The sequence below is a fragment of the Dreissena polymorpha genome, chromosome 9, assembly GCF_020536995.1.
Source record: "Dreissena polymorpha isolate Duluth1 chromosome 9, UMN_Dpol_1.0, whole genome shotgun sequence".
In the NCBI taxonomy this organism is placed as follows: Eukaryota; Metazoa; Mollusca; class Bivalvia; order Myida; family Dreissenidae; genus Dreissena; species Dreissena polymorpha.
In genome coordinates, this window is record NC_068363.1 from 73,855,134 (window position 1) to 73,879,877 (window position 24,744).

At 36.6% G+C, this 24,744-nt stretch overlaps 2 protein-coding genes and 1 long non-coding RNA gene across 8 annotated transcripts in view; 2 read left to right on the forward strand and 1 right to left on the reverse strand.

Moving 5' to 3' along the window:
* LOC127843830 (probable methyltransferase-like protein 24) lies at positions 1 to 13,218 on the reverse strand. 2 transcript variants are annotated; one of them, XM_052373698.1, is made up of 6 exons: positions 12,884 to 13,218; positions 11,695 to 11,771; positions 7,423 to 7,551; positions 5,299 to 5,373; positions 3,252 to 3,393; positions 1 to 3,018 (listed from the first exon to the last, which is right to left on the reverse strand). In XM_052373698.1, exons 1-6 carry the CDS (start codon positions 13,004 to 13,006, stop codon positions 2,716 to 2,718), a joined length of 849 nt encoding a protein of 282 aa, XP_052229658.1. In that variant the 5' UTR covers positions 13,007 to 13,218; the 3' UTR covers positions 1 to 2,715. The 2 variants fall into 2 exon arrangements, with proteins under 2 accessions (XP_052229658.1, XP_052229659.1); XM_052373699.1 differs by having other exon boundaries at positions 13,132 to 13,207.
* LOC127843845 (uncharacterized) overlaps positions 1 to 24,744 on the forward strand; it is a 148,841-nt gene that overhangs the window by 90,171 nt on the left and 33,926 nt on the right. The gene's annotated exons all lie outside the window — the stretch shown is intronic.
* Positions 12,822 to 24,667, forward strand: LOC127843825 (uncharacterized protein C8orf76 homolog). Of its 5 annotated transcripts, none has more exons than XM_052373679.1 (10): positions 12,822 to 12,915; positions 14,767 to 14,880; positions 17,248 to 17,374; positions 18,746 to 18,858; positions 20,335 to 20,419; positions 20,608 to 21,175; positions 21,454 to 21,526; positions 22,501 to 22,560; positions 23,743 to 23,805; positions 24,537 to 24,667. In XM_052373679.1, exons 2-10 carry the CDS (start codon positions 14,782 to 14,784, stop codon positions 24,618 to 24,620), a joined length of 1,272 nt encoding a protein of 423 aa, XP_052229639.1. In that variant the 5' UTR covers positions 12,822 to 12,915; positions 14,767 to 14,781; the 3' UTR covers positions 24,621 to 24,667. The 5 variants fall into 5 exon arrangements, with proteins under 5 accessions (XP_052229639.1, XP_052229640.1, XP_052229643.1 ...); XM_052373680.1 differs by having other exon boundaries at positions 12,850 to 12,987; XM_052373683.1 differs by lacking the exon at positions 12,822 to 12,915 and adding an exon at positions 13,226 to 13,246.

The following is a 24,744-nucleotide window of genomic DNA, read 5'->3' on the forward strand; positions in this document are numbered from 1 at the left end:
GACTTTTTAAAAACAAAAGAGGGCAAAACACTGCTTAAAGGCTACACACGGTCATATTTCTTGGTCCGTGAAGCTTATGAAGACCTTGGACACATAAATAACAGTACATTTTATTTCAATATCTTGGGTACACTGAGCGAGAAGTTTGCCTAAATTGAAGGTCAGAGTAATGGATCTTACAAAATGGCCCTGAACAAGTGTGATGTTTCAATTAGACAGGTGTAGTTAAAACAGTGATATTGAAATGTTTCACGCAAACTAAAAACAGAGCATTGCACACACACACACACACACACACATTTCGACAAATGAGTGAGTAGTTTAACAGTTAGAACTATTCAATCGAAAGCCAAGCTCACAACACTTTAACAGTCGAGCTAACAAGGGGACAGATACCCGCAGGTTCCACTAATAGCTCAACTTTCCGCTTAGCAGGAAAACAAGCTGTTGCATGGTTTAATATGTATAAATTTGACCTCTAAGAGTAACCTTGAACTTTGAGGTAGGAAGACAGGTGATAAATATTAACATTTGTTCCAAATTATTTGAAAAGCCATCTGTATATTTCAAAATAATGTCTCAGACAGTAATGTTCACACAGAGAGATGGACGGACAGTGCGCCTCTTATTTGCTGCTTCATTTAGAGCAGGTATAAAAAACAGAGAAGTCTATTTCATAATTATGTATATTATTATATATTTGTGCCATTTTATTACGGCGAGTCACCAATGAATACTAGGTAAACAATACATCATTTTTGTATTAACTCTTGAATAACTATTTATTTTCTGACGAAAACAGCAGTCATTTTCAATGACATTGATGTGAATTGAAATAGTGCAACATTATATAGGTGAGCATAGTTATATAAATTACAGAATGTTTGATTATAAAGGTATATATAGACATGTCACTGACGAGTCAGCCAAGACATACACAAATATTTAAAAACAAACAAACACAAGAGGGCCTGAAAGGCCCAAAGTCGCTCACCTGAGATTCAAAGGAACTGACCTGTTCTGTGCAGCCCAAGATGTCATTAGAACAATATGTTCTTACAAACTTTGAACTAATGAACACCCTGGCAGCCACGTTTTTCAACAGACCAGAACCATTTTCATACACATCAAAGATATCATTTAAACAAATATACTGACAAAGTTTCGTGATGATCGTACAATAAATATGGCTTCTAGAGTGTTAACAAGGTTTAACTATAGCTATATAAGGAAAAATGCCATAAGTCCATATAAGGAAAAATGCCCTGCCCACTGGTGGCCATGTTTTTCAAGCAACTGGAACCACGTTCGAACTTGTCCAAAATATCATTGGGACAAATTTTCTGACAAAGTTTCATGATGATCGTACAATAAATATGGCTTCTAGAGTGTTAACAAGGTTTAACTATAACTATATAAGGAAAAATGCCACGCCCCCTTGGCGGCCATGGTTTTCCACCAACCGGAACCATTTTCGAACTCATCCAAGATATCATTGGGACAAATCACCTGACCAAGTTTCATGATGATCGGACAATAAATGTGGCCTCTAGAGTGTTAACAAGGTTTTAATAAAGCATGATATGTAGCCATATTAGGAAAAATGCCCCGCCCCCTGGTGGCCATGTTTTTTGAGCAACCGAAACCATTTTCGAACTCATCCAAAATATCATTAGGACAAATCTTCTTACCAAGTTTCATGAAGATCAGAAAATAAATGTGGCCTCTAGAATGTTAACAAGGTTTTACTATAGCCATAAAAGGAAAAATGCCACGCCTCTTGGCAGCCATGTTTTTCAACCAACCAGCATCATTTTTTAACTCAACCAAGATATCATTGTGACCAATCTTCTGACCAAATTTCATGAAGATTGGACAATAAATGTGGCCTCTAGAGTGTTCACAAGGTTTTACAATAGCCATACATAGCCATGTAAGGAAAAATGCCCCGCTCCTTGGCAGCCATGTTTTTCAAGCAAACGTAACCATTTTCGAACTCATCCAAGATATCATTGAGAACAATCTTCCAACCAAATTTCACGAAGATTGAACAATAAATGTGGCCTCTAGAGTGTTATCAAGGTTTTACTATAGCCATTTAAGGAAAACTGCCCCGCCCCCTGGCGACCATGTTTTTTCACCGATCTGGACCATTTTCGAACTCGTCCGAGATATCAATGAAACCAATGTTTTGACCCAGTTTCATGATGATTGGGCAAAAATTGTGACTTCTAGAGTTTTCACAAGGTTTCTCTATAGCCATATAAGGAATACTGCCCGGCCCCCTGGCGGCCATGTTTTTCAACGGACCGGAACCATTTTTTAACTCAACCAACATATTATTTAGACAAACATTTTGACAAAGTTACATGAAGATTGGGCATCAAATGTGACTTCTACAGTGTTCACAAGGTTTTTCTTTTTTTTTCCTAGTGACCTAGTTTTTGACCCAGCATGACCCAGTTTCGAACTCAGTCGAGGTATCAATGGGACAAATGTTGTGACCAAATTGCATGAAGATCAGACACTAAATGTGGCCTCTAGAATGTTCACTAGGCAAAATGTTGATGACGGACAAAAAGCGATCACAAAAGCTCACCATGAGCACGTTGTGCTCAGGTGAGCTAAAAATAAATGAAATAAAAACACAACGTCACTGATATGTATTACCTCCTTTGTACATAAAACATTAATGACATTAAACAAAACCAAGTATCATGGAATGTACACAAATGTTAGTTCATGGCAGCCCACTTCGTCAATGTGCTGCAGCTTGGATAGAAATTTGCACCAAATATTGCGATGGGAGTACACAATGCGGAACCCATTGTCATACAAATGTTTGAGAATCCCAAGGCCCTGAATGTACTCCAGTTTCTCTGCTTCAACCCCTCGCATGCCCATGTGAAGCTCAATCAGGAGCTGGCGAATGTTTTTCAGTCCACCACTTTCGTAAATTTGGGTTAAGGCTAGCCACTCAAACTTCTCAACGTCTATCTTGAGAATATCAATTTTGACCTAAAATAGAGACAAATCTTATACATGTATTGAGAATTCATTTATTAATACCGTACAGTTGACCATTATGAGACAACCACATGTCATATTGAAGCCAGTTAGACATATAGTTAATGTGATAAATGCTTGCACATCAGATAATTTTGGTAAAAAAAGTGAGTGGGAGGTGGTTGTTTAAAATGTAGCTATTTTTCCCACTCAACTTCTTTGAAGTACCTGCCACGAGTACCTACCTTGGCGTGTCCATGTTTCTCTTGCAGATCCTTCAAGGTGCTGACCTGCCATTCATTCTGGAATGTCTCTGTTCGCTCACTAAGCCCTGACCGGTAGAACCACTGCCTGGGTCCACGTGGCCCTTCTAGGGTCTCCTTCATGCTGCGACACAAGCAGAGTCAGTGCATTTGAGCTGCTGTCTGAGAAAACTGTGCATAATGCACTTTACTGACATGAATTAAGCCCAGTTATCCCAGAACACGGCTCATTTAATGCCTGTAACTGTATTGTATGATGTGGAGTGGTATTAACAAAGCATTTTAAAAATATTTACCAAAGATACATTTTATTTAGGATTTAGTTTAACTGTACATTTCTCTAAAGAAACATTTCAATGTGAAATAATATTTTAAGTAGTATAAATAACTATAAAAATCATTTTGTCCAAATCAATAGACTGAATCAATAGACATAAATTTGTGCATTTGTTAAGAAAATAGTGTTTCAATGCATCAACACTTTTCACAGTACAATTAAGTAATTACTTAAAGAAAAACCTTCCCCTAATGTTGCAAAAACAGTGGTAAAGTATTACAGTATTATTTTAAATAAAAAATCAAATGCAACAAGAGAGCAATCATGACCGAGCAGCCTTCTCCTTGGTTCAAGGTAGACCGAGCAGCCTTCTCCTTGGTTCAAGGTAGACCGAGCAGCCTTCACCTTGGTTCAAGGTAGACCTCTGTCCTCAATTGACCACGCTTCAAACATGGCATTGATAGTGTCAAGATAAACATTCTGACCGAGTTTCATCAAGACTGGGTCATAAACGTGGCTTCTAGAGTTTTAAGAAAGGTTTTCTAAGATCTGATCTGATGACCTAGTTTTACAAGGAACATGACCAATATTTGAACTCTATCTACTACATACGATGAAGATAAAAATTCTGAACAAGTTTCATCCAGATTGAGTCATAAATTTGACCTCAACAGTGATTACAAGTTTTTTTTAAAGATTGGACCTTGTGACCAAGTTATTGGATGCACACGAACCAGATTAAAACTTGGCCAAGACATTTTCAAGATAAATATTCTGCCCAAGTTTCATCCAGATTGAGCCATAAATGTGGCTTCTAGAGTAGTTACAAGGCTTTTCTTAGATTTGACCTGATGACATAGTCTTTGGATGCACATGATACAGATTATAACATGACAAAGATATTGTCAATATAAACATTCTGACCAAGTTTTATTAAGATTGAGTTACAAATGTAGTCTCTACAGTGCCAACATTTTTTTTTCTACGATTTAACCTGGTGATCAAGTACTTTAGGCTTGTGGTCCAGCTTCAAACCCAGCATAAATGTTGCCATGATAAACATATAACCTAGTTTCATCAAGAATGGATAAAAAATATAACAAGATTAAGGTTGACCAACACAGCGCAGGATGGCGGACAAAGACTGAACCCAATAGCTCATCCTGAGCACTTTGTGTTCCGGTGAGCTACAAAAAAGGTTATATATGGGTGTTCTCTGTGAAAAAGGGGTTTAGTACATGTGCGTTAAGTGTCGTTTTATATTAGCATGTGCAGTCCATACAGGCTAATCAAGGACATCACTTTCAACCTAAACTATATTTTTGCTAAGAAGAGACTTTCTATTAATGATAAATATAAAAGCGGAAAGTGTCATCCCTGATTAGCCTGCACAGGCTAATCTGGTACGACACTTTACGCACATGCATTAAACCCCCATAACTGTACACAAGTCATGTTAGTTACAAAGTTAAAAACTTGGCTAGGAAAATGCAAGCCAATATCTCTTAAAGTATATGTATAGTGAAAAGGTTTTATAAATTTTATTTCGAATACTAAATAGATAAGGTTACCCATCTGCAAACATTTGAGTGCAGCATAAATTAAAGAATAAAACTTCTTGAAGAAATCATAAATATTATATACATATCTGTCTCAATATTTTATAGTGAAGATATCACTGAGCTTACATGCACATCAACTAAAAGTATTCAGCCTGAGGAAGACTGTATGCCAATAAGCATGTGTGCAAACCTTGGATCAAAGGAATATACATCACACTTGAATCGGTCTGCCATCATGTCATCAAAACTGAAGTCATTATTGATCCTACAAAAAACAAGATTGGTTTATCTTTGCTGTTTTGGTAAGGCACTAATAAAGGAAACAAGAAACCGTCGGAGACAAGTGATGCTCCCCAAAGTTTTTTTTGTCACAATATTGCACTATATATTCAGATAAAAGGAAACATCTTGAGGGCACAGTAGTTGGGGGGACAAGTTTTTTATACAAAAATTTTCAAAGGGCCATAACCTTGTGAAAAATCATCACAAAAAGTGAAGCTTCCCATAAAGTTTAATTGAATTCCGGTCATTAATTGCTGAGAAATAGCCTGGACAAAAATTGTGCAAGGACGGACGGACACACGCACAGACAGACGAAGCGGCGACTATATGCTCCCCCCCAAAATTTTGGGGGAGCATAAAAATCCTGTGTGAATAATTAATGTCAACCAAACCAAAATTCTACTTTCTCACAATCCTGCAAGTGACTTTTTGAAACAAACTACAATGTTGTTTCAAATTCTTGAATCGTGACAGTATATGCCATCTTAAGAAGATCAAGGGAACACTTGGATTCAAGGACAAGGTGATGTTGATAAATATAATTAATAAAAAAATATTAAATTCTGATAACAATATGTTTAAACATCCATACAATTACTTATAAATTACAACTGCCTAGTTATTGACACTTGCAGAAAGAAAAAGTAAATATTAAAGGGACCATCAACCAGATTGACAAAAACAAGAAACCGTCAGAGACTAGTGATGCTCCCCAAAGTTTTTTTGTGTCACAATATTGCACTATATATTCAGATAAAAGGAAACATCTTGAGGGGCATAACTTTGGACAAAAAAATACGATGGATGGTTTAGCAACTTAAAAATTTCAAAGGGCCATAACTCTCTAAATAAATCATCTAACCAGAACCCACAAATAACATGCGCATCTCCTCAAGGTAGTAAAGCTTCCCATAAAGCTTCATTGAATTCCAGTCAGTAGTTGGCGAGAAATAGCCTGGACAAGAATTGCACTAAATGTACAATGGAAAATTTCAAAGGGCCATAACTCTGTGAAAAATCATTGGACGAGAACCGGCTGATAATATGCACATCTCCTCTTGGCAGTGAAGCTTCCCATAAAGTTTCATTGAATTCCAGTCATTAGTTGCTGAGAAATCGCCTGGACAAGAATTGCACTATATGTACAGTTAATGGACAATTTCAAAGGGCCATAACTCTGTGAAAAATCATCCGCCCATAACCGACTGATAATATGCACATCTCCTCTTGGTAGTGAAGCTTCCCATAAAGTTTAATTGAATTCCCGTAATAAGTTGCTGAGAAATAGCTCGGACAAAAATTGTGCACGGACGGACGGACACGCGCACGGACAGACAAAGCGGCGACTATATGCTCCCCCCAAAAAATTTGGGGGAGCATAAAAAGAAAAGTTCTAAAATACCGTATTTTTTACAATAACAAGTTTTTATTTTATGCTTTCCGGTGGTTTATAAAGAAATATCAGTGAATTAAAACTGATAATTTCACTGTTTCAAACAGTGAAAATTAACAGAGAAAATTATCAATAATTTTCACTCTTAACTGTGAAATGACGTAATTTTTTTACCGAAATGACGTCATTATCCCAGCGAAATTCTTTAGTTAAACTCTTTAAGAATGTATATAAACTGTAAAAAAAAGCATGAAATAAAAAGAAAATGTGTTGGATTCGGTGGAATATCTATTTAAATTCACTGTTGATCATAGAAAATATAGATTTTCATTTTCTATGATCACTCGTGAATAAAAATCGATAATCCATCAAATCCAACAAATATCCTCTATATATTGATTAAAGTTAAAATACCGGTAACCCAGAATGTGAGGTGTGTGACAACTAAGGTTAATGTACCTGCAATCTGAGTCCATGCTAATCTGGGACAACATATTTCCACTTTCATGGAATTTCCTGTTTCAAGGAAGTCTATAATCATATATTCACTTATCATCAACTGTAGGCAGAAATTCTCTAAACGAATGAACATTTAGTATATGGTTACCCTACAACATGTGTCTTATAGATTTTTGTTACCCAAATGAGTAGACAAGGCAGGGATGTTTAGGCCTGAACTCGATGTCTTCACAGAGCTCCCAGCCCCCATCGCCAAGGTTACCAATCCTCACGACCCTCTTACACAGCGCCTGCACAGTGTTTATGTACCTGCAGTGATTAGTGTGTATGTATGGCATGAATTATACAATACATAAATATGAGTTACAGTCTTGATATTTCATACAAATAAACAAAAGATGTGTTTGTCAGAAACACAATGCCCCCTGCTGTGCCACTTTGATTATTTTTTCAATTGGCAGCTACAGATATTTATCTCCCTTTAAAGCTTAAGACTTCTCTTGGATTTGTTTTTTTGACCTTTGACCTCGAAGGATGACATTGACCTTGACCTTTCACCGCTCAAAATGTGCAGCTCCATGAGATACACATGCATGCCAAATATCAAGTTGCTATCTTTAATATTGCAAAAGTAATGGCCAATGTTAAAGTTTTCGGACAGACGTACAGACGGACATACAGTGCAAATGCTATATGCCACCCCACCGGGGGCAAAAAAGGTAATGTTAACTTGCCCTGCCCATGGAGATGTGACATAGAACTGATTCTGTCAAAGTGGAATACAAACCTCATGGAAGTAAATTTAGTAAAGACAAAAACATACTTTGACATTCATGATGCCACAGAAAAAGCATACATGATTTTTTTTTAAAGCTCCTAGCACTGCAAAACTGATGAGCATGAATACTTGCCGGTCAGACCCAGTATGATGTGTTGTATAGCCTTTCCAAGCTCATTAGTATGAGGACACTGCTTGGAAATGTGGAATGTAGTGCTCCACATACGTATAGAAAAGTCCATATAAAACTTAAAACAAACAAGCGATGTGTTTGTGAAACACTATGTCTCCATATATTTGACCTATGACCTTGAAAGATGACCTTGATCTTTCACCACTGAAAATGTGCAGCTCCATGAGATACACATGCATGCCAAATATCAAGTTGCTATCTTCAATATTGCAAAAGTGTACATTAAATGGGCAATTTTGACCCATATATTTGACCTTAAAGGATGACCTTGACCTTTCACCACTCAAAAGGTGCAGCTCCATGAGATACACATGCAGGCCAAATATGAAGTTGCTTCAATATTAATATTAAGGCAAATGTTAAAGTTTGCATAAACAAACCAACCAACCAACAGACAGGGAAAAAACAATATGTCCCCCACTATAGTGGTGGGGGACATAAAAACAAATATATAACAATATAAAACAAGTCTAGTGCATCCATTTTAAGAATTAACTAGAGCTTTGTCACAGACATGACAAATACCCCCACATGCCGCATTGACACATAATATTTTGCATGAAGTCTTCACAAAAAACAGCGGACACCATGCTCAAATTTTAAAACGCACTAACTGACCCCTTGACCTAGTTTTTGACCCAGAAAGGCCCATGTTTTAACTTGGCCTTAAGATCATCTCCATAAAACTCCTGACAAAGTTTGGTGAAGATTGGATGTAAACTACTTGAATTAGAGAGCGGACACCATGCTGAATGTTAAAAAACGCACTAAGTGACCCCGTAGCCTAGTTTTAGGCCCGTAATGGCCCGTGTACAAATTTGTCCTAGAGATCATTTAGATAAAACTTGTGACCAAGTTTGGTGAGGATTGGATGAAAACTGCTTGAATTACAGAGCGGACAACATGGTGAGGTTTAAAACGCACTAAGATACCCTGTGACCTAGTTTTTGACCCGGCATGACCCATATTCAAACTTGACCTAGACATCATCTAGATACAACTTCTGACCAAGTTTGGTGAAGATTGGATGAAAACTACTTGAATTAGAGAGCGGACAATATTGTGATGTTTAAAACGCACTTAGTGACCCCGTGACCTTGTTTTTGACCCGGCATGACCCATATTCAAACTTGCCCTAGACATTATCAAGATACAACTTCTGACCAATTTTAGTTTAGATTGGATAAAACCTACTTGAATTAGAGAGCGGACAACATGGTGAGGTTTAAAACACACTAAGTGACCCCGTGACCTAGTTTTTGACCCGGCATGGCCCATGTTCGAACTTGACCTAGACATCATCTAGTTACAACTTCTGACCAAGTGTGGTGAAGATCAGATTTAAACTACTTGAAATAGAGAGCAGACACCATGCTCAATGTTTAAAACGTACTAAGTGACCCTGTGACCTAGTATTGATTTGTCATGGCCCATGTTCGAACTTGGCCTTCAGATCATCTAGATAAAACTTCTGACCAAGTTTGGTGAAGATCGGATGAAAACTACTTGAATAAGAGAGAGGACACCATGCTGAATGTTAAAAAACGCACTAAGTGACCCCGTGACCTAGTTTTTGACCCGGCAAGGCCCATGTTAGAATTTGGCCTTAAGATCATCTAGATACAACTTCTGACCAAGTTTGGTAAAGATCGGATGAAAACTACTTGAATTAGAGAGCGGACAACATGCTGAATGTTTAAAACGCACTAAGTGACCCCGTGACCTAGTTTTTGACCCGGCAAGGCCCATGTTCGAACTTGACCTAGACATCATGTAGATACAACTTCTGACCAAGTTTGGTGAAGATCGGATGAAAACTACTTGAATTAGAGAGCGGACACTTAATACGGACCGACAGACAGACCGACAGACCAACCGACAGACAAGTTCACTCCTATATACCCCCCTAAACTTCGTTTGTGGGGGTATAATTATGCAAGCTGAGTTCAGCCACTATACAGCTAGAATCACACTACGTTTATGCAGGCTAAGTTCAGCCAATGCAGCTAGAATCACACTACATTTATGCAGGCTGAGTTCAGCCAATAGAGCTAGAATCTCACTAGGTTTATCACAATATACAGACTGAGATCAGCCAATAGAGCTAGAATCACACCAGGGCTTTTTACCCTTATATAACAGGAGATGTGTTTGTCAGAAACACAATGCCCCCTTTTGCGCCGCTTTGAAGCTATTAATGTGACCTTTGACCTTGAAGGATGACCTTGACCTTTCACCACTTAAAATTTGCAGCTCCATGAGATACACATGCATGCCAAATATCAAGTTGCAATTATCAATATTGCAAAAGTTATGAAGAAGGTTAAAGTTTTGGTTAAAGTTTTTGAATTTGTTTTTTTTTACCTTTGACCTTGAAGGGTGACCTTGACCTTGACCTTTCACCACTCAAAATGTGCAGCTCCATGAGATACACATGCATGCCAAATATCAAGTTGCTATCTTGAATATTGCAAAAGTTATGACCAAGGTTAAAGTTTTGGTTAAAGTTTTGGGACACACACACACACACACACACACACACACACACACACACACACACACACACACACACACACACACACACACACACACACACACACACACACACACACACACACACACACACACACACACACACACACACACACACACACACACACACACACACACACACACACACACACACACACACACACACACACACACACACACACACACACACACACACACACACACACACACACACACACACACACACACACACACACACACACACACACACACACACACACATACAATGACAGACAGGCCAAAAACAATATACCCCCGATCTTTCGATCCGGGGGCATAAACACTTTTTAAAACATGGCCTTCCCAAAATGAGCAGTTATCGCGCATGAAATTCACAATTTTAAAGGCTTGGGCCTCTCCCAATTTCCTGATGAAAAGCCCTGCACACTACGTTTATGCAGGCTGAGTTCAGCCAATGCAGCTAGAATCAGACTACATTTATGCAGGCTGAGTTCAGCCAATGCAGCTAGAATCACATTACTTTTATGCAGGCTGAGTTCAGCCAATGCAGCTAGAATCACACTACGTTTATGCAGGCTGAGTTCAGCCAATGCAGCTAGAATCACACTACGTTTATGCAGGCTGAGTTCAGCCAATGCAGCTAGAATCACACTATGTTTATGCAGGCTGAGTTAAGCCAAAGCAGCTAGAATCACACTAGGTTTATGAAGGCTGAGTTCAGCCAATACAGCTAGAATCACACTAGGTTTATGAAGGCTGAGTTCAGCCAATACAGCTAGAATCACACTAGGTTAATGGCAAATGCCTATGTAGACGCTGTGCATAGAGGACTCACCAATTCACAGAATAATGCACCTTTAATGTTTTGACTTTTTATTTGACAACAAACTTAAATAAGAATTAATATGCCATTATGATGTAATATATACATATTAAAGTATAGTTTTACCTGTGATACAGCATTGCGAGCTCTTGGTGAGTAAGACTGTGTAGCTTCTGGATGGATGGTAGCACGTTGTCTTCATTCTAAACCAACAATAGTATAATTACATGAAAGGGATAAATATAGTGACAGTAACTACCATCTGTGCTTTGTTAAGTGTTTGCGATAACTGTGTTGTTATTTCAGCATATATTGCTGTTTTGTAAGAAATGAATATATAAAGTAAACATGCATACATTTTAATTTAATTTAATTACAAATATGTTGTCTAACAATGGTTTAATGTACCATGAGTATATGCATCGCTTAATGGGTTTCTTTTCTATGATCACCCTCTGTTGGTCAAGATTTCTTAATCTCTCTAGTCTCTATTTACCTCTGTCTGGAGACTTAACTCATATCAGTTACACAATACTACTCTTAAACAAGAGGGCCTCAAAAGGCCCTAAGTTGCTCACCTGAGATAACAAGATATTATTGGGACAAATCTTCTGACCAAGTATCATATAGATCGGAAAATAAATGTGGCCTCTAGAGTGTTAACAAAGTTTTACTATAGCCATATAAGGAAAAATGCCCCGCCCCCTGGCAGCCATGTTTTTCAACCAACCGGCATCATTTTTTAACTTGTCCAATATATTATCAGGATCATCCAATTAATCTTCTGACAAGTTTCATGAAGATCGGACAGTAAATGTGGCCTCTAGAGTGTTAACAAGATTTTACTAAAGCCATATAAGGAAAAATGTCCCGCCCCTTGGAAGCCATGTTTTTCAAGCAAACATAATTATTTTCGAACTCATCCAAGATATCATTGAGACCAATCTTCTGACCTAATTTCATGAAGATTGAACAACAAATGTGGCCTCTAGAGAGTTAACAAAGCAAATGTTGACGCCGCACACCGCACGACACACACCGCACGACGGACAAAAAGAATCACAAAAGCTCACCATGATCACGTTGTGCTCAGGTGAGCTAACAAAAAAACATACACTTTTAATTATTACAGCTATTTGTTCTGCTATTGATTTAAAGTTGAAAACTTATGGTAAACAATTATTTAAAACGATCAAATAGGATTTGGCAATGATTAAAGCAAACATATATTTTTTTAATTAGTGCATTCACACCTAATAAAGTCGAATCTATTCACTGTTTTGTGAAACAAACAAAGAAATAAAAACCACTATACCTTTTCAATTTCTAATTTGGGCGACATTGGAAGTAAGTCAGCAATATACAAAAGTAACACAACTGAAAATAATAGGATGCCAGCAAGCCCTAGGTTCACAAGACGTAATTTTCTGTTTATCATCTTTTTTCGCGAAGCATACTTTACTTCAGATTTTCAAACTCTTTATGTCATATTATGTGTTTAAAGCATTTTTATAACGCATGCAGTATAAAAATGTTCCATATCGACCAATTTTAACTATTTACTTTATTTAGTATCGATATCCGACTTTATTATATGTAGTTGTTGTTGTTCTTGTGGTGGTTGTTGTTGTTGTCAAAATGTGGCGGTAAATAACTTCACATAGGCCTACAGAAATATGTGCTGTTGTCGTTCAAAATCTAGTTCTTCTTGAATGCTCTGAGCTTTTATGAGTACATACGTACAGCTCCCGGAGGGTCAATAGCTGGGAGTTGGATTATTCCAACTAGTTCAAAATCTACATGCAATCCTAGTTGCAATAATCCAACTCCCAGCTATTGACCCTCCGGGTCTTGGGATGAGCTGTACGTATGTACTCATAAAAGCTCAGAGCATTCAAGAAGAACTACATGCAATCCCACTCTATGCGCAAACTTCAATACATAATATAATTGAAAAATTATTCTGTATGCTTTGTACGGATAATATATAAATGAGTGTGATTTACACTTGGTAATAGAATATTATAAAAATAAAAATATCAGTTTGTATTCCCTCATGATCAGAGGAAATTACCAAAAATATATATCCTATATCTTCCTCAGTTTTCATGTTATTAAAAACTGTTTATATGAAGTTTTTTTAATAGGACTTAGAGAAAATAACAAACAAGAACTTCGTCCATTTTAGAAAATAATTAATTAACCACAACCTTGCTGATTATTGAACTTGTTCTTGATATAACAATGACAGGCCAAATTTACTCTGTCATCAAACTATCAAGTGTTATACATCTTCGGAAAGGGTGTTTTTTTTTTAGAAAAGTAATACCGTTCAAATTAAGACTGTATCTTACCTTAGCAAAAATATATTAAGGATTTTTTAAGGTGCGGTCACCATTTTAATGAAGTCAAATCTGATCCCTAAAATTTTACAGATGTAAAAAAAATATAATTTTTGTATTTGCAATAAAATGCAACATTATTTCAATAAAATCTAATCTTTTCTGGTAATAATGAGCTACACATTAATGTAATACAAGGTGGCGCTGTTTGCCACCAGTAAAACAAGATGGTTAGGGTATGACATCACATTTTCAGGCTACTTGGGGCTATTTGCTGACATTGTTACTTGATATTATTGCTCGTTGGGTCATTGTCGACCTGAAATGGCTTGAAGTCACTCGGGGGTGACTAGAAGCCGATTCATGTCACCCTGGGGTGACTTCAAGCCGATTCTAGTTACCCAGTCGGCTTAAAGACACCCCAGGGTGACATGAATCGGCTTAAAGTCACCCTAGGGTGACAAGAATCGGCTTCTAGTCACGACAATAACCCAATGCGCTAAACTCATTGGGTCATTGTCGACCTAAAATAGCTTGAAGTCACCCGGGGGTAACTAGAAGCCGATTCATGTGACCTTGGGGTGACCTCAAGCCGATTCTAGTCACCCGGTCGGCTTGAAGTCACCATGCATCTGGTGACAAGAATCGGCTTCTAGTCACCCCTGGGTGACTTCAAGCCAGTTCAGGTCGACAATGACTCAAGGAGGGATATTATCCCAGAACATTTTCGTAATGATCATACCAAAATAAAATATATTGATACATCTATGATATTCAGTTTTGGTATATTCCATTGATTAATTAATGAATGTTAATTCCTATCTTATATATTTCCCATATCTGCTGACTTTTTCAGATAGCCTAACAAGATATGGAGCTTGGTTTTGATTTTGATGACAATGACTTCAGCAAAAAAGAAGAAGAAAAAACAGTTTTAAAATCATATAATGCAAAATTTTGCCCTAAAAAGGTATTATAAACAGCTATTTGAAGATTTAAATACATGTATTATTAAAACATTTTATTTCTTTAAAATGAGAATTTTCGCATTTCTCATCAATTGATCTCTTTGAGGTCTGCTTTTTTTCTAGAAGAGATATTAAAATGTTCTTAACCCATTTATGCCTATTGGACTCTCCCATCCTTCAAAATTGGATCAATTTATTTCCAAATTAAGGGATGTCTTGTATATTTAACCAGGTTTTCCGAAGGAAAAAACTGGTTATTAGATTGGCGAATGCGGGTGGCTGGCTGGCTGGCTGGCGGGCTGGCGGAATAAGCTTGTCCGGGCCATAACTATGTCGTTCATTGTCAGATTTTAAAATCATTTGGCACATTTGTTCACCATCATTGGACGGTGTGTCGCGCGAAATAATTACGTCGATATCTCCAAGGTCAAGGTCACACTTTGAGTTCAAAGGTCAAAAATGGCCATAAATGAGCTTGTCCGAGCCATAACTATGTCGTTCATCGTCAGATTTTAAAATCATTTGGCACATTTGTTCACCATCATTGGACGGTGTGTCGCGCGAAATAATTACGTCGATATCTCCAAGGTCAAGGTCACACTTTGAGTTCAAAGGTCAAAAATGGCCATAAATGAGCTTGTCCTGGCCATAACTATGTCATTCATTGTGAGATTTTAAAATCATTTGGCACATTTGTTCACCATCATGGGACGGTGTGTCCCACGAAAGAATCACGTCAATATCTCCAATGTCAAGGTCGCCACGACTAAAAATAGATTTAAAAAAAAAAAAAACTTACAAAGGGGGTTAATTTTTTTTGGTCATTTCAAAAGTTCAGTTTGAGTTTTCTCCCTTTATCAGATTTTTTTTTCACAATGAAAACCTGGTTTTGTGACAATTTTGTCCCTTGTTATTTCTATATTTTGAATATTTCTTACAGAAATTCCTTTAAGCAAACAGCGCAGACCCAGATGAGACGCCGCATCATGCCAAGGCCTTTTTTCTAGACGCTAGGCGTAAATGGGTTAAGCAACTTAAACGTTATCTTGCTCTATTTTAACTATTTTTACATAGATGAATATACATTTAATCCTTCTACTTTCAAATTCATCTGCCATTGATTGGCAACGATCGTTATAAATTTAACATCGCCTTTTTGAGATTTTCTGAACTGGTGTGAAAACAATGCATCAGCCGTTCTTGTTATTTCAAAATGCCAATGGGAGTCATCTGTCATAAAAAAAATGCAAATCAGGTTACAGAATATGTACGGAAAATCAATCAAAGATCAAGACGGAATATGAATCTTATAGGACTTAGCCAGTTTAAAAATAAATAGCTATATTGAAAAACTCCAAAACACAGATCGGAACTCAAGCCACATAAACAAATACATTATTTAAAAAAATACATTCATCAGTTTATCAAAACAGATTTTTATTTTTTAAAATCTTTATGGTAAGTTGGAACCATATTCCCAATTTAAATAACAATTATTATCTTTTTATATGCCCGTTTTTTAAAACGGGACGTATTATAGTTTCACCCTTGGCGGGCAGAGGCGTCCACAGCAGTGTTCGCTCTCTTATTCAAATAGTTTTCATCTGATCTTCACCAAACTTGGTCAACTTAGTCAAAAACTAGGTCACAGGGTGACTTTGTGCATTTCAAGTATTTAGCATGGTGTCCGCTTTCTAATTGAAGTAGTTTTTATCCCATCTTCACCAAATTTGGTCAGAAGTTGTGTCTAAATGATATGTAGGTCAAGTTCAAATATGAGTCATGGCGGGTAAAAAACTAGGTAATGAGGTCACTTAGTGCATTTCAAGCATTTAGCATGGTGTCCGCTCTCTAATTAAAGTAGTTTTCATCCGATCTTCACCAAATTTGGTCAGAAGTAGTGTCTAGATGATATGTAGGTCAAGTTCAAATATGGGTCATGGTAAAGTTATCAAGTTGTCCAGAACCTTCAAATGGGCGTATCTTGTGACAGTTTGGCACTCTTGTTTTATGTTAAACTGTACTTTAACCCTTTCAGTGCTGGAACCGAGTTTTGAAGGCCTTTGCAAACAGTTTGGATCCAGATGAGACGCCACAGAATGTGGCGTCTCATCAGGATCCAAACTGTTTGCTATTCTGATAGTATTCTTTGAAAAAAATCGAAGAAAATGCTAATTTTAAAAATTCAGCAGACAACATTTTAGCAGACGACAAATTTCCCAGCATGCAAAGGGTTAAGATACATATTATGCTGTAAAGTATACAAATGTAGAGGTTCAGAATAAGAAACATTGAAAGACATTGCTTGATTTTTGTGTGTCATGTTTAGTGTTTACCATGTATATAAATAACTCTTCATGATTTTTCAGTGGTTTCTGGCAGACAAAGCAGACAACAGTGAAAACGATCCTGCAACACTGAACAAATTTCGAGCAGATTTTTGTTATTACCAGAAGAACACTGGGGATGCTATTGAATTTTACAGAAAGTCTTTAGGTTGTTTATGTTACTAATACAGGCAGTGTTAAAATAAAAGTTTTGCAAGGGCCAACATTTCATACAAATACTGTGTTTTGGAGTAATAGCTATTTTGTAACGCAATACTTATTTTGAGAATCTTACTTAGTTTGGAATGCAGATGAGTTTATGTAGCATGGATTTTTAAAGCCTTAACAACAAGCGTTTAACTTGTTTTACACTTACATAGTACTTTATTATCCCATAGTTACTCATTTTTTCTGACTTCATTACCAAAGGAAATAGAAGAAAATGGCTTAAAACAACAAATGACATTACATAAATAAACAAAATGATGTCATAATTCTGTGCCTGTTTGGTGTATGCAGCAATGTTAAATACATAAAATATATCAGATAGGGTGTGAACCAACAGCTTTCAATTAAATATACAAATGAGTAATGGTAGAAGAAAATGCTGTGGTTTCATGAGGTCGTGGGAAATGGGAAAATTCCTCTTCTATATTGACCTTAATTTTTAACAACAACCAATATTTTTAACAACAACCAGAATTTTTAACAACAACCAGCTTTTTTTAAGCTTGCGACGTACATTCATCCAACTCTTGGAAATCTTCTGCCTTCTTTAAAATCTAAATGAAACATGGAAAAAGATATATTGTTTCGTATAAGTACATTTGATAGTAAGTTAAGGATGAATAGAAAAAAGATGGTTTGAAGATGCAACTTTTATTTATTGTTTGAATGATTTTTTTTGACAGATGGAGGCATTTTTCAAAGTGCGTCAGTAATGCTTAAAATTGCTAAATTTTAACCAAGGAACTGTAGTCCTACATAATCATGACACGAATATAATTTAAGAAAAAAAAGAGAAAAAAGTTTGGGGCTCAAACCAGTTTCATTTGAATTAAAATGCTTTTCCCAAAACCTCTCATCCATACAGACGGTTAAATACTTACATTTTATACTTGATGTAATTGATTATGTGTGTAAAAAGATTAAACAGAATTATTCAATTTTTTTGTGTTTTTAAGAATTTATAATTTATCAGTTTCAAATAATTTTTAATAAACAAAGCTGTTTTTCAGTATGAGTCTATGGGAGTTGTGGTATTTTGCTCCCTGACAAAAAAAGAAAAATTATCTTTTCAACAATCTCTGAACAAGTCCATTTATAAAATTATATACTTGATAGTAATTTGGTACTTTAAAGGTAAATCTTTAAGAAATCATTTTGACTGTATAAAAACCATACCCACTGTGTAATGTTATGGGTACACTTGCCAAATACAAAAACATGAAGAGGAATTAATTCCATTGACAAAAACAGTTTTGTAAGATGATAGACATGCAGAAAAACATAGTAATTTTTTTTTCACATTGTTTTTCAGACTGCCTTGGAGGCCAGAATCGTACGATGCGCAGGGAGATTCAGGAATCCCTTGTAAGATGCTATCTGCATATTGGATGGCACACAGAGGCAGCCAAAGGAATTGACTTGATGGTAGGAGTGACAAAGTCTTTATAATCCCCCGCTGCAAACTGGATAAGGGACTACCAAAAATGTCCTTTGTCTGTCTTTCAGTGTTTTTACGTAACACTTTCATTTCTGTTCCATATCACCTTTACCCTTTGAACTTTTCTAAAGTTTTAAGGTAATTGGGACGATGTGCAGTTGGCATGAGTCATTCATGTCATCCTTATTTAAGGTAAAAAGTTTTATTCTCTATTTTTCGCATCTAAACCATCTCTCCTATTCCAATTTGAGATTGTTCATGAACCTGGCTTCAATGTTGAGATCATTGTGATGATGTGAATAAGGCATGAGTCAATCTTTCTTGCTCAAGGTGATGGTCACAAAAGATTTTGAGCCACCATTTTTGTGTCAGCTCCATATCTTCTATAGCCTTTAACCTTTCAAGAACTGTCATAAAACTTGACTACAGTTTTTAACTCATAGAGACAATGTGCAGTTGAATTGAGTCAGTCATGGTGGCACAGGTCAAGGTCATTTAAGATGGTCAAAAGTTTTAGCATCCATTTACATTTTCCTTGCCATATCTTCTATACCCTTTCATATTTTTTTTATTAAACCTGGCTTAAAAGTTTAGGTCATTCAGGTGATGTGCTTGAGCAAATAGTCCATTACACTGGTTCAAGGTCAAGGTTGCACTAGAAGGACCAAGTTTGAGCCTCCATATTTGTGTCTACTCTATACCTCCAATAAATTGTGGCGGATTTTCATGAAACTTCAGAAGGCATTTCTGACTGTTCAAGGTCAGGGTAAAACTTCAGGTTCAACATTTTAGCTTCCTTTTTTGTGCCCATTCCATAATAATCTCATTTAACCTTGAAGGACTTTTGCTTTTAATAAAAACCCAACATGTTAAACTCATGTTTTCATCTTTAAACGTTTCACAACTTTAATAACAATTTCTTCAATAATCTTTGTTAACCTTACCAACAGCATCCCAATTTTCTTAAATATCATTATCATCTTTATTATCAGCTTTTCAAAATTATCATTATCAAAATTTGACTTTGAAATTTCAACCACCATTGCTTATTATGCCCCCCTTCGAAGAAGAGGGGGTATATTGCTTTGCTCATGTCCGTCGGTCTGTCTGTCGGTCCGTCCACCAGGTGGTTGTCAGATGATAACTCAAGAACGCTTGGGCCTAGGATCATGAAACTTCAAAGGTACATTGATCATGACTCGCAGATGACCCTTATCACCAGATCACCACCACCACCAGATCACCACTACCACCAGATCACCACCACCACTAGATCACCACCACCACCAGATCACCACCACCACCAGACCACCACCACCAGACCACCACCACCACCACCACCACCACTACCACCACCACCACCACCACCACCACCACCACCACCCACCACCACCCACCACCACCACCACCACCACCATTTAAAAAAAGACCATTTTATACATGTATGGCATTTATGCTTGCAGATGGGTGACTGTTTGACAGTAGACCACCATTGTCAGGCCTTCATGCTAAAACTGGAGGTCCACAAAGCATCAGGGGACTTAACTGGTAAGCAACAAGGGGCATAACTGTTAAACCTGTTGAGGACAGAGCTGGTAAGCATCAGGGGACATAACTGGTAAAACATTAGAGGATATAATTGATAATGCTTCATTCCAAACATCATCTTTTACAGTCCTCTTACCGTATTAAATAAATAAAACCCTTATCTTGCATCCCTACTGTGCTGTTTTCAGAGGAGATCAGAGTCCTATACCAGCTGATAAGCCTGCATCCAGTGAATGCCTTCTTTTGGCTCAAACTTGCTGATGCCTACAGCCGGCTTGGTGAGAAACATAACAGAGTACCAGCCCACACACAGCTTATTGAGGGATCATCAAGTTTAACTTCAAAGTCTGGAACAGAATGTGCCACCGTTGTTAAAACCGATAATGTTCAAAATACGGGTATAATTAGTTTGGAACATTCTGACTATGATATCAATAAGCTACAGGATCAGCATGATTCCAAAAAACGTTCAGCCGGACATGATGAGAATGTTAATGATGAAATTAATAAGGAAATTATGAGCTTTCATATTAAAGGCGCTGCTGTGCGAGACCCCAGAACCTCTACAGGGGATCGCAATGTAGGAGATGGAGAAGAGATTGCGTTAGGAGTAAACAAGCTGGATCTAGAAAGTGAGCAGGCTAGAAAGGGCTCTGGAGAACAAGATGCTATCAAAAACTCTGATGCCAATATCATGCAGTTGTTCGTTGAATATCCATATGACTTGATTCTTCTTACATGCTTGGTCAGAGCAAGGTGAGCTTTTATGACATTTTTGGAGGTTTTCATTCATCATTAATTAAGTTCCATCTCACTGTCTGCGGCAAAAAAGCAAGAGTATTTTAAATATGCTAGAATAAGAAGTACAATAATTGACAAAATATAAGGCTTTAAATATTTGCTTAAGGTATTTAAGACCATTCTGTGTAAATATTGATGATAATTTTTCCAGCCTACAGAGACTGCAGATTCTTCTTTCGGCTCAGTTTTAGTTATTTTATGCATGGACTTAATCGTGCTGTTGTCAATTTCAGGCTCATATTGCAGTGTGTCCAGAGTACAGTAGGGACATTCATAAAGGACCGCAATGTTGCCCTTGTTAACGAGGTAAACAAGGAATAAGTACCGGTATTGTTAATTTTTCTATACACTTTAATTCAAATTGATAATCTGCCAAAACAAAGAAAGTTTCTTTTTATGCCCCCCCTCGAAGAAAAGTGGGTATGTTTTGCTGGATTTCAGTCGCTGTGTGTTGGTAGACCAGTTCGTTTCCGAACAATAACTAGTCAACAAATTGAACGATTGGCTTGATACTTCCCATGTGCATTGGACTTGGACAGTAGATGACCCTTATTGAAATTTGGGTCACTAGGTGAAAGATCAAGGTCACTGTCACAATAAGTGTGAAAATGTTTCAGATCAATAACTCGTCAATGAATTGACCGATTGGCTTGATACTTAACATGTGTATTGGCCTTGAACAGTCAATGACCCGTATTGAAATTGGGGTCACTAGTTCAAAAATCAAGGTCACTGTTACTTTAAGCGTTAGATTGGTTTGCTTTTATATGTCAACATGATCAAAGGATTGAGTGATGGGTGTCAAGGCCCTGTTTTGGTGCGCATCTGTCTCCGACCCCGGAGCTCTTGTTATTTTATGTTTTTTCAACAATTGTTTTCATTGTAAGATTTTACATGGAGTATTTGGTGGGAATAATAATGTCATGAGGTCCATAAGTAATCATTTAAAAAATGTTGCATCCATTTCATATACTGCACACATTGGAAAATCAAAAGGAGCAAAATTATTGATAATGTTATTTTACTGCATTTGAAGCAGTGGATGGCCAACTCCAAAGCACTGATATTTCCTTGTAAAGCTGAGGAAAGCATGCTTTTCCAGTTAAGATAAATTCTTTTTACGGATTTATCTTTAGTAAATGTACATGTATTTATAATTGTATTAATGTATATTGTTTCACCTGTCATTTGTTACCATGTTGTTAATGCCATCTACATTTTTATATTTTGAAATTTTAAAGGAAAAATAGAATTTACCATAAATGTTCGGTGCCTTTCAGATTAATAGAAAAATTGAATGTCTTGGCATAGATGGGTTGTTGGCAGAGTCTGTGTGTAAGGTGAGTTACAGATTTTACAATGCCCTGTAAAAATACGTGGATATTCTTTATTATTATTTTATTAGTCCCCTACAGGTGAAACCGGAGAGGGACTTTGGTTTGCGCTCTGTGTGTCTGTCAGTCTGTCACACTTTTCTGGATCCTGCGATAACTTTAAAAGTTCTTCATATTTGTTCATGAAACTTCAGGGTTCGCACAGGGCTTGAAACATGGACAGATGGCAATATGGAGATTATGCACGTCATTTCATTGTGTTTCTACGTCTTCTGGTTGCTATGGCAACAAATGGACTAGAAATATTGCTGAAAATGGTGGATCCTGCAATAACTTTAAAAGTTCTTCATATTTTTTCATGAAACTTGAAACATGGATAGATGGCAATATGGAGATTGTGCACATCATTTCATTTTGTTCTTAAGTCAAGAATTATGGTTGCTATGGCAACAAATAAAGTACAAATATTGCTGAAAATGGAAAATGAAAATACTGGTAGAGGACTTGGTAATAATCTAGTTATTAATGATATAAGTGTATAACGCGGTCAGATATTTCATTTTTCTTGTTTAGACCATTACATTTGCATATTTGAGTACCATACTCCATTTATATATAATTTAAGCACCATGTAAAAACAACAGTATATTTTAACTAATAAAACTATATCTTATTAAATATTCACATAAGAAAGCTAAACACAAAGGCCTCATTATTTTTAACGCTCTGTGATGTATTAATGTTTATTATTTCCAAAAGTGGTAGATGGAATGCTTTGCTTGCATGGGAAAATCTGCAGTAGAATCTTAATGAATGAGATCTATATGACCTACCACAAGCTATATGTATTCCTCATATTTATAAAGGCTAGTGGTTTTGTTAAATTCTCATTGAAGAGCCAGATTTTTTAAGACGAGAGTTTGAATCCCACTACTTTTTTCAGAAACGCTTTTTTGCATTATTAACTTTTTTGAGTGCATCAATAAAATAATTTCTACAAAGTATGTGGGCAAGAAGGAATATGAAATGTTAATTTTTTACTGCGAGTATATGAGCATAATGTTTTATGGGACACCCCGTCAATTTGGCTCTTCAAGTCATTTAGAAAAGACATGTTGTAAATATCCTAAAGTAATTCTGACCACTTACACTAAAATGGCAAAAGTTAACTGTACTTCAATATTGTAGTTTGTAAGGAGAGATATTGTCGCGGATGATGTCAAAGATGAAAATTCTCAGACACAGACCATAGTAAGTAGATTTGAGCCTTGTTCTGTGAAAGCTGGTCATAATGCATGTGAGTAAAGTGTCGTCCCAGATTAGCCTGTGCAGTCTGCACAGGCTAATCAGGGACAACACTTTCCGCCTAAACTTGATTTTCGGTAAGGAGGGACTTCCTTGAAACTAAAAATACCATTAAAGCGGAAAGTGTCGTCCCTGATTAGCCTGTGCGGACTGCACCGGCTAATCTGGGACGACACTTTACGCACATGAATTAAGCCCAGTTTTCTCAGAACAAGACACATTATATAATTCATGTTTTTTTGTTATATTTGCCATGCTCCATATTTTAAATGCAACTTTCATCACTACATAATATTTTTCAATGCCTAGTCAACTTGAAGTGTTAGGATAAAGCATTAACAAAAGGATTGAATTTCAAAATCATTTTAATGAATAGCCCCATCTTTCAATATGAGTTAAATATTGCACATAGCCAAACATGATGACTGCATACATACAATTTGAAACCAAAACATCATTTTACATACTTGCAAGTATCAAGCACATGTTGTAAAACCTGTTACATCAAACATAATTTTATTATATTCATTTAGCTAAACATATACAAATCAGCTACTTGTTACACACATTTTAACATGTAATCATCAATATTTAAATCAACAACAGTAAGAACCGATCATAAAAAATACATTTCAATACCTTTAATCCTTTATCTTAATAGACAATTCACATTTCAGGAGCACACATTAAACATGATATCTACAGAAGACTTCCACTGCAGATGGTATGCATGGATCAATGAAGACAGACATATTACATGAATAAGCTTTTCTGTTCATTATAATGTTAAATAAAAAATAAACACACATTTGTTCTTCCTGGATATAGCTTGCATTGAAAAACCTTACACGCTTGAACCTGATAAGTGTTTATAACATAATTGAT